At 35.1% G+C, this 8,779-nt stretch overlaps 1 protein-coding gene across 1 annotated transcript; it reads right to left on the bottom strand.

The window, feature by feature from the left end:
• Positions 1-594: 594 nt before the first annotated feature.
• Positions 595-8,552, bottom strand: LOC132111109 (tandem C2 domains nuclear protein-like). Its single transcript, XM_059518279.1, has 12 exons — positions 8,378-8,552; positions 7,686-7,761; positions 7,376-7,570; positions 7,062-7,232; positions 6,663-6,736; positions 5,628-5,703; positions 4,798-4,904; positions 4,186-4,302; positions 2,952-3,143; positions 1,574-1,688; positions 1,150-1,353; positions 595-818 (listed from the first exon to the last, which is right to left on the bottom strand). The coding sequence occupies exons 2-12, from the start codon at positions 7,750-7,752 to the stop codon at positions 712-714; spliced, it is 1,425 nt and encodes a 474-aa protein (XP_059374262.1). The 5' UTR covers positions 7,753-7,761; positions 8,378-8,552; the 3' UTR covers positions 595-711.
• Between the last annotated feature and the right edge of the window lie 227 nt (positions 8,553-8,779).

The following is an 8,779-nucleotide window of genomic DNA, read 5'->3' as shown; positions in this document are numbered from 1 at the left end:
ATTGGGAGTCCGACTCTCTAACCATTAGGCCACGACTTCCCCTTCCCTTACGCACAGAGATTTCTCCAGTTTCTCTGAATCTTTTGATGATGTTATGCACTGTAGATGATGAGATTTGCAAAGCCTTTGCAATTTGACGTTGAGGAACATTGTTTTTAAAGTTTTCCACAATTTTTTTACGCAGTCTTTCACAGATTGGAGAGCCTCTGCCCATCTTTACTTCTGAGAGACTCTGCTTCTCTAAGACAAAGCTTTTATAGCTAATCATGTTACAGACCTGATATCAATTAACTTAATTAATCACTAGATGTTCTCCCAGCTGAATCTTTTCAAAACTGCTTGCTTTTTTAGCCATTTGTTGCCCCCGTGCCAACGTGCCAACTTTTTTGAGACCTGTAGCAGGCATTAAATTTTAAATGAGCTAATTAAGTGGATAAAAGTGTAAAATTTCTCAGTTTAAACATTTGCTGCGTTATCTATGTTCTATTGTGAATAAAATATTGGCTCATGTGATTTGAAATTCCTTTAGTTTTCATTTTATTAAAATTTAAAAAATGTCCCAACTTTTCCGGAATTCGGGTTGTACTACAGCGTTCTAGGCAAACACTTTTTTCCCATATAATAACCATATTTAATTATTCAAAGATAGAAAAAGGGTTTCTTTTCCTTTTTGAAAGTTTTGAAATCCACTTGGCTAAAAAATGTCTTTCTTCATCCTCTCACAACTCTGTGCCAAGACGTCACCACTTTTTCAGGATTAGCCATAGAATCCCTCCATTGTTCCACCGCCTCAGGAGAACTGCTTTCGCAATTTTGTTCTAGACCCAAGAGGATCTAGAAATGAACGAATACACATAAAGACTGAAACTTAGGATGCCTTAAATTGGTCAAAAATGACAGTAAAGAAATTGATGTTTGAATAAATGCTGCTCTTTTTAACGTTTTCTGTACATCAAAGAATCCTGAAAAAAATATATCATGGTTTCTACAAAAATGTTAAGCAGCACAACAGTTTTCAGCATATTAATAATACATGTTTGTTGAGCACCAAATTCTGATCAATTTTGATCTTATAAATTTACTTCAAATTTAAACTTGTTGGATACCAAATATAGTGTGTCATAGTAATGTATGTATTTTGCTTCAAACTGACCTGACCAAGCAGGTGTTTTCTCCGAACAGAGCCGCGACTGCAGAGTTTGACTGCCAGCTGCAGATTCTGGTCTTTATTGGTGATGGGCAAGTGAAGCACTTCCCCCCATTGGATCTGCCCTTCTGAAGACTTCATCACCTTCGTCTTCCTCTTCAGTAAGACCTTACCCTCACTCAACAACTCAACCTTCACAAAGAATCCTGAAGAGAATGTCCAGTTGCACAGTTCATTTGATCAACATTGTCATATCTGTCACTCCTCTACAACAATTAACTAAGGAGGAATATTAATAAGAAATAAGAAGGCTTTCAGGAGGAGAACTTAACTTATAATGAAAATATATTTTTAAAATGGACTAGGATGTAAAGCTATCTTATTGAGAGTGTGCGAGATGATGATGATGAAAGCTGAAAGACTCACTCTGTGTAAGTGGTGAGGAAGATGATGGAAGGTTTTGAGCACTGAGGATCTGGAGTTGCATTCGACTACTCACTGGCTGGAAGCACAAGGCCAGCTGAAGCTCAGCATGACACACCTACAGAAACACACAAAATAATCCCCAATAGACTTAGGTTTAATGTTGCATATATGTGTGTGTTTGTTGTTTGTGGGGGGCGGGTTTATGGCAGACTACCTGCTGCGATTTATAGTTGAGACCCAAAACAATTTCTGACTTTCTTTTCAAAAAAGCAATTTTCCCCGTTAAGTGTTTGATTTCAATCACACGCACACACAAGCAAAACGCACAGGGTTTCCAAATGTTCACAAAATGTTATAGCTGGTCAAATCAGCCAGCAGTGCTGAATCTGATACCTGTATGTGTGTATGCACCATTCAGTAGGCTGAACAATGCTTTGATGACCTACTTACAGTGAAATGATGTACAAAGATGATAAACACTCAGTAACACTCCTATCAGGATTTACACACACAAACACAAATATATATATACACAGTATATGTATTAAGATTTTACTAATGATCAGTTTATACAATTTCACCTATATAAGTGTAAAAAAAAAATAATGATAGATAAACGTGTATGTGTATGTATAGTACATAGACTACTGTTCACTTTGGGATCGGTATGATTTTTTAATGTTCTTTTTAGCCTCTTATGCTCACTAAGGATGCATTTCTATGATCAAAAACACAGTAAAAACAGTAATATTCTGAAATATAATTGTAATTTGACATAACTGTTTTCTATTTTAATTTATTTTAAAATGTTAAGTTTTTTTTCCTGTGATGGTAAAGCCATTACTCCAGTCTTCAGTGTCATAATGATCCCTCAGAAATCATTCTAATATGGCAATTTGGTGTTCAAGAAACATTTCTTATTATTGTCAATGTTGAAAACAGTCATCCTTAATTTTTCTGTAGAAACTATGAAACATTTTTTTCAGGATTCTTTAATGAATAGAAAGTTCAAACAAGGTAAACAACATTTAGTGATCATTTGAAACCTTTTGTAACATTATATTATTATACGATCTTCAGACAGATCAGTATTTTAAGGGTCAAGTTGTTTCCTTCAGGAAGTGTTTTCAGCAGTCTGTCACTCTCTGTCTGTCTGTTTCAGCCCTAGTGACCTTAATATCAGACCAGACCTGAGCAGAACTAGTGAAGCTGTGCAATTTGTGATGCAAGTTAAATATGTGGTCCAGTGGGTAATTGCAGGTGGAAGTTTCAATATTTTTTTTTCCAAATAACCTTAGAGTCAAAACCAGGAAGGATCAGGAGAGACATTTGGGATTAGATATGCAGTCACAAAGGGATACAGCAGGTGAGGACTCACATGTGTTTTAGAGTGAGGCTTGAACTCCAGCCAGTGCTTTGTTTCCTGTTGTCCAAGGTTTCGCAGAGATAATACACACTCTCCCAGCGTACGCCTACGTGGTGTGTGAGCCTGCAGGCACAGCACCAATGCAGACCTGCGTATCTGCTCTAAGTTAAGAGTGAACACGAATGTCTCCATGAAGACAGTGTCCTGAAAGTGAGACAGAGAGAGACAATAAACTGAGAGGGATAACTAGTTACAAACTTAATCTGCAAAGCAAGCAAAACAAACCAATACTGCAAGCTCTACACATGTTTTTACTTAGCTGAGGAAGTATTATTTTTATGAAACTATGCTTGTGTTGGAGTTTTCAGTCCAGCTGGAATGGTCATTATTCAAGAAACACATGAGGGACTGAAGGGACGGCTGAATAATGCATCACAATTAATCTGAATGATGACAGAACAACCATTCTCAATAAGCTTTTCTTGTTATGTTGATCAACAAGGTCTATGATTCCAGGAAAATGTTATTTCCATTCATCATAATGGGAAAAACTGAGATATCTGGTTCATATGTTTGGGTTCATTAAAATGTTAAAAATGTTCATGAAAAAAGACCATTAAGCTCATCAAGCTTGCATTTATTGTTTATTTGACTAGAAATACAGTAAAAATATTACAATAAAAAATTTAATTTAAAAACGATATATATGTGTGTGTGTGTGTGTGTGTGTGTGTGTGTGTGTGTGTGTGTGTGTGTGTGTGTGTGTGTGTGTGTGTGTGTGTGATTTATTGAAATTATTATGTTTAACAATGTAAAAAAACTGGAAACTGTGATATATATTTTTTTTCAGGATTATTTGATTAGTAAAAGGTACAAAAGATTTCAAAACATTTATTTGAACCTGAAATCTTTTGTAACATTTTTTTTTTACTGACACTTTACTGACTTTTGATAAATTTATCAGCATCCTAATCCTGGCAAATGTATTAGCATCCAGCATCCATCTAAATAAATAACAAAAATCTCACTGACCACAAACCTTTAAATAGTAGTGTATGTTGCTTGCAAAATATTTTATTTCATCAGAATACATGGCTAATTTTATACCTTTAACCTTTCAGAAGCAGATGGTGTAATTCTGGCATCTACAAGCAGGGGATAATGCTAATCATTTTAACCACTTGATTTCAACAATGCTGAAGCTTGAACTGAATCTTGGGTGTTATGATGGCTGGATTTCACTCACTGCTGATGCTTCCTTGATGGTGCTCTTAAATCGCACTGGCTTGGTCATGGTGATGACCCCTTTGATGCCAATCTTCTGCACCTCCACCCCGTCAGTATATACACTCAAGTCTGTACACTACAAGAGAGGAAGTATCAAAAAGAGAGATAAAAATGAGAAACAGTGAGAAAAGACGAAAGCAACATGTCCTGTTCATGAGCTTTTACAACCACTAAAACCACTGTATGTCAACAAAGGGCAATTTCTCAGAAGAGGAAAAGGAGGAAATATATTAGAAAATAATTGACAGAAATATTATGAAATATGAGATCAAACAGTCTGTTAATATTATAAACAACTCTAAGATACAACCGCATCTGGTCATATCTGAACATATAGTGAATAAAGTTAATATAAATGAGCATTAAATGAACAGTAATATATTATGTAAACTGTATATTATGTGTAAAATAAAGAGGCAAAGGCAGATAAGATATACACATTATTTAATTATTTGAAATGGCTGGTTGGAAATGCGATCATTTGTTAAAGGTCTCTCAGAGCAACACAGAGGCTCCATTCATCTGGACTCTAGATGGGACACAATGATCAGTTGTAGAGATGAAATCATACCTTCACTAAGGTGATCCACACCTGCTCCACTGCCTCTTCATACTTCAGCTGCACACACACTTTTCCCGGCTCACAATCTCTCTCATCGCCAGAGAGTGTGATGGAGTCTACGCACAATTAAATATTTTATATATAATATACTGTTTAAAATTGAATATTCAGCTTAATTAAGTGCTGTTGTTAAGAAATAAAACGAGGGACAACTACAAAGTGTAATCCAACTGTTTGCTCAGTGTTAATTAAAAACACATTCAATTGATTTATAAAAATGCAAAATAGAAGCATTTCTCTAGTGGTCTTAGATGTTTGAACTCCACCTTATAAAACATAATCGTAGATAGAAAATGAAATATACTGAATTATATTTTCAGTGTATTGTTTGTGTTATGTAAAGATCCTCTCTACTTTCTGAGAGTTATCTGAGGACTTGTGTACTGGACCTCAGGGAAAACATTTGGAAGTAATTACTGTCTGTTTTTTAAGATTTCACAATCTGCAGTGATCTGAGTCTGTCCTGTGTGTGTGTGTGTGTGTGTGTGTGTGTGTGTGTGTGTGTGTGTGTGTGTGTGTGTGTGTGTGTGCATGTAAGTTTGTTTGAGAGTCCGTGTTTAAGTGTGTTCAGGGTGATGAGAGGGGGGTGAGATTGTTGTGAAATAAAGGGTCCAAAAAGTAAATACGGATAACCAAACAAATTAATCTGTGGTGGAAATTCCAGATAACACTGGAGCGGAACACTTTCCAGAAAGTTCTATTGGAAGGGAACTTTGAGGGTTCTTTTGGAATGCGCTTGTCTGCAGTTATGATTTCAGTGTTCCATCATGAATGGTTACCTAGACTACGGCTGCTCCCAAAGGAATCCTGAATGGAGGATGTGCTGCTCTGGACACTGGATACAGAATCATAACGCTTGAAGGAATAAGAGAGGAATAAATCTTACTGAACAACACTACTTCTACTCATTAAACAGTAAAGTATTAATGTATATAGACTAAATTTCAATAAGGAATTCAATCTGATCTAATTAAAACAAGACCATAAACATTCTATTTAACTTGAAAAAAAAAAGAATAAATAAAATAAAAAAGATACCTCACCAAATTGAACAACACCATGACCAATTTCCAATACATAGACTTCCCAATAGTGATGATGATTTCTGACATACTAACAATGCATGGAAGTAGTATGATAACTAAAGTTATCAATTATCAGCTAAGTTAAATATTAATTGAGATAAATATTAATTATTCCAGCAGCAAATGCTATATTATTCATATTTTATTAATATATCTTATTAATATATCTTAATTTTTAAAGTTGATAGCCGAGCTACTCTTGAAGTGCAGTTTGCTCAGAAAATGAAGTGTTTATATAAATAATGATAAATATCATAAATAATGTTTACTAATTATTATATTCCTCCGTTTAAATCCGTTTAAATATTTGCAATCGTTAGGACTTTGAAAAGAAATTAAACAATTAATACAAAGAAATTGATCAAAATGTTGAACTTTCTATTCATAAAAAATCATGTTTACACAAATATATTAAGCAACACAATCATTTTTACTATTGTTAATAATAAATAAAATTCTTGAGCACCAAATAAGCATATTACAATGATTTTTGAAGGGTCATGTGACACTGAAGACTGGAATAATGACTGCTGGTAATGCCATCAGAGGGATATATTACATTTCTTTATATGCATCATATAATAATAGCTCACATGTGAACAGGTGTATGGGATCTCAGCAGCAAGTGAAAGATGTAGTTTTTAATTACGATTACGTTTTATGGATTGGGTTGTTAAGTGTGTGTGTGTGTGTGTGTGTGTGTGTGTGTGTGTATGTATGTGAACCTACCTGTACATGGCCCTGAGTGTTTGACAAATCATACATGGAAGAACTGAGTGTCTGTTTGTCTCTGTGTTCCAAACCTGTGTACCAAACAGACATAAATCATTGGATTGATTTAACTTAAAAGAAATCTATGTAAAGCATTAAAATGATCTGAATGTGGCCTCTCAACAATGTGATCTGGGACACTGTCAGTGCAATTTTTGATTCATGAACAATCAGGAATTTAGGAGAGGGAATAAAACAGAAGGATTATGCACAGGTGGAATGTAAATATTTGAAGTTACATGCTGAGAAATTACGTACTGAGTGATGCTATGAGGAAGTGAAATTGCACTCTTTAAACAACACACACACAGGTACTAAACAGACTTGGTGTTTTAGGCACATCTAAAGGTGTCTCACCTGTGCCAGGACTGCTATTGGGTCTGATTTTCAGAGTGGGGCGTCTCAGTGAGCCAGGTGACACGTAGCAGATCATATGACTTCTGTTTAAGGTCAAATCAGGGTCATACATCATTTGACCGGCTATTGCGAGTTCTGCCTTCCTTTCTGCATAAGTGGTCCTTGTGGCACCTAAAATCATTCATATCGAATTTGTACTTAAATATGTAGGCTACTTAAAAAAAAAATAGAATTCAATAAAATAACATACAAATGTAACTAAATAATTACATTTAACTAAATAAATAAATAAACTATATAGTCATATTGCTTACTCTGTTGCCCAATGTTGTAGCCAGAGTGCTGTGCTCCTCTCGGCTGGATATAGGAAGGGTTGAAGTTTGGGACAAAGAATGGAACCTCCCGGCCATCCGGAGGCAGTTTAGACAGCAGATAATCCTCTGACACTCCAACATTCCTCTTCACATTAGACTCAGCAGTTAACTTACCCGGAAGTCTAACCTTAATCACTATAAAACATTGAAATGTATACATCTTTCCTAATTCATATATGAGGTTAGGCTACAGTATGTATGCATAAAAAAAAAACAATAATCACAAGGTAAAGGTGAGAGAGAGACTTACTCTGAATCTCTGGCTCATTCTTCTTGGACATAAATGTCCTGCAGCAGTTTTTGAAACATTCTGTCATGTTGATGATCTTTACAAAAATCACAAACCAATCACATAAAAAGACTGAAAATAAGATATTTATATGAACCAACTAAACACTGTACTACAGTGGACAGAATTCTGTCTTGTCTAGTCACAAACATTTCCAACACAATGTCAATATCATCATGCCAGCATATGTTTTGTGGTGGAAATAAATACATTTTTGAAAGAGAAAAAAAAATGTCAACATTGGTTGCTGTAGGAGAACAACTAAGACACATTCAAAATTTCTGAAATACGAGCTAAAATAGACAATAAATTTAATAAATGTCTCTAAATAATTTATTTCACTCCATTTTTAGATTATCTATCTTAGTTTTAATCATACAATAATTCTGTTATATGTTTATATGAAGTTCCGTGGTAAGATTGAAGTTGTGTCTGGGATAACGGTAAAACATTACAACTACACAGCACAGACATCTGAAAATTAGCAAAAATAAATGGTAAAGGCATTTAACAACAGAAAAAAAAGCTAAGGGAAATAAAAGTGCCAGCAGTAGCCAAAGTTGCAGATACAAAATACATTAATGTATCCTGAATAATCGCTTTTTTCTTTCTTTTTTTGACAAAGAACATCATGTTTGTGAATAAGGCTGTACCTGTGCTGCTGTCCGCGAGGAGCTGAAATCTGAGCTCGCGAGTGCTTCAGGTGCATCGGAAGCCTCCAGTGAGCATCCAAACTTCTGCCTACGGTTGGGTCCTAGTGTCCGCTGGTCCCTCAAAACGCTGCTGAGGAAAAATACCACTGTGACACGAACGAAAGTTTCCACTCCTACTCAGTCACGCGCATATTATTTATATTAATTCCTCAAATATTAACACATTCAAAACCTTGTTGTTACTGACCCCTTGTGAACTAACATGTAGGCCTACATCAAAATTCATGTCCTTATTAGAATCTAATTTTAATAAACACCTTATTGTTAATTATAATCACTAATACCTAACTTTCTAGGCATGAGACAAACCAACAAAAGTTCAGGTCATCAACTTTGTGTTTA

The sequence above is a fragment of the Carassius carassius genome, chromosome 30, assembly GCF_963082965.1.
Source record: "Carassius carassius chromosome 30, fCarCar2.1, whole genome shotgun sequence".
Taxonomy (NCBI): Eukaryota; Metazoa; Chordata; class Actinopteri; order Cypriniformes; family Cyprinidae; genus Carassius; species Carassius carassius.
Note: the sequence above shows the minus strand (reverse complement) of the source record. Positions and strands in the feature narration are given on the sequence as shown.

Bases quoted from the DNA above. Each gene is read 5' to 3' on its own strand.
- LOC132111109 (XM_059518279.1), bottom strand. From the start codon at position 7,752: ATGACAGAATGTTTCAAAAACTGCTGCAGGACATTTATGTCCAAGAAG. The intron at 6,737-7,061 runs GTGAGACACCTT...TTTGGTACACAG, and splicing joins CAATAGCAGTCCTGGCACAG to GTTTGGAACACAGAGACAAA. The intron at 819-1,149 runs GTTTGAAGCAAA...TCTTGGGTCTAG, and splicing joins ACACCTGCTTGGTCAGGTCA to AACAAAATTGCGAAAGCAGT.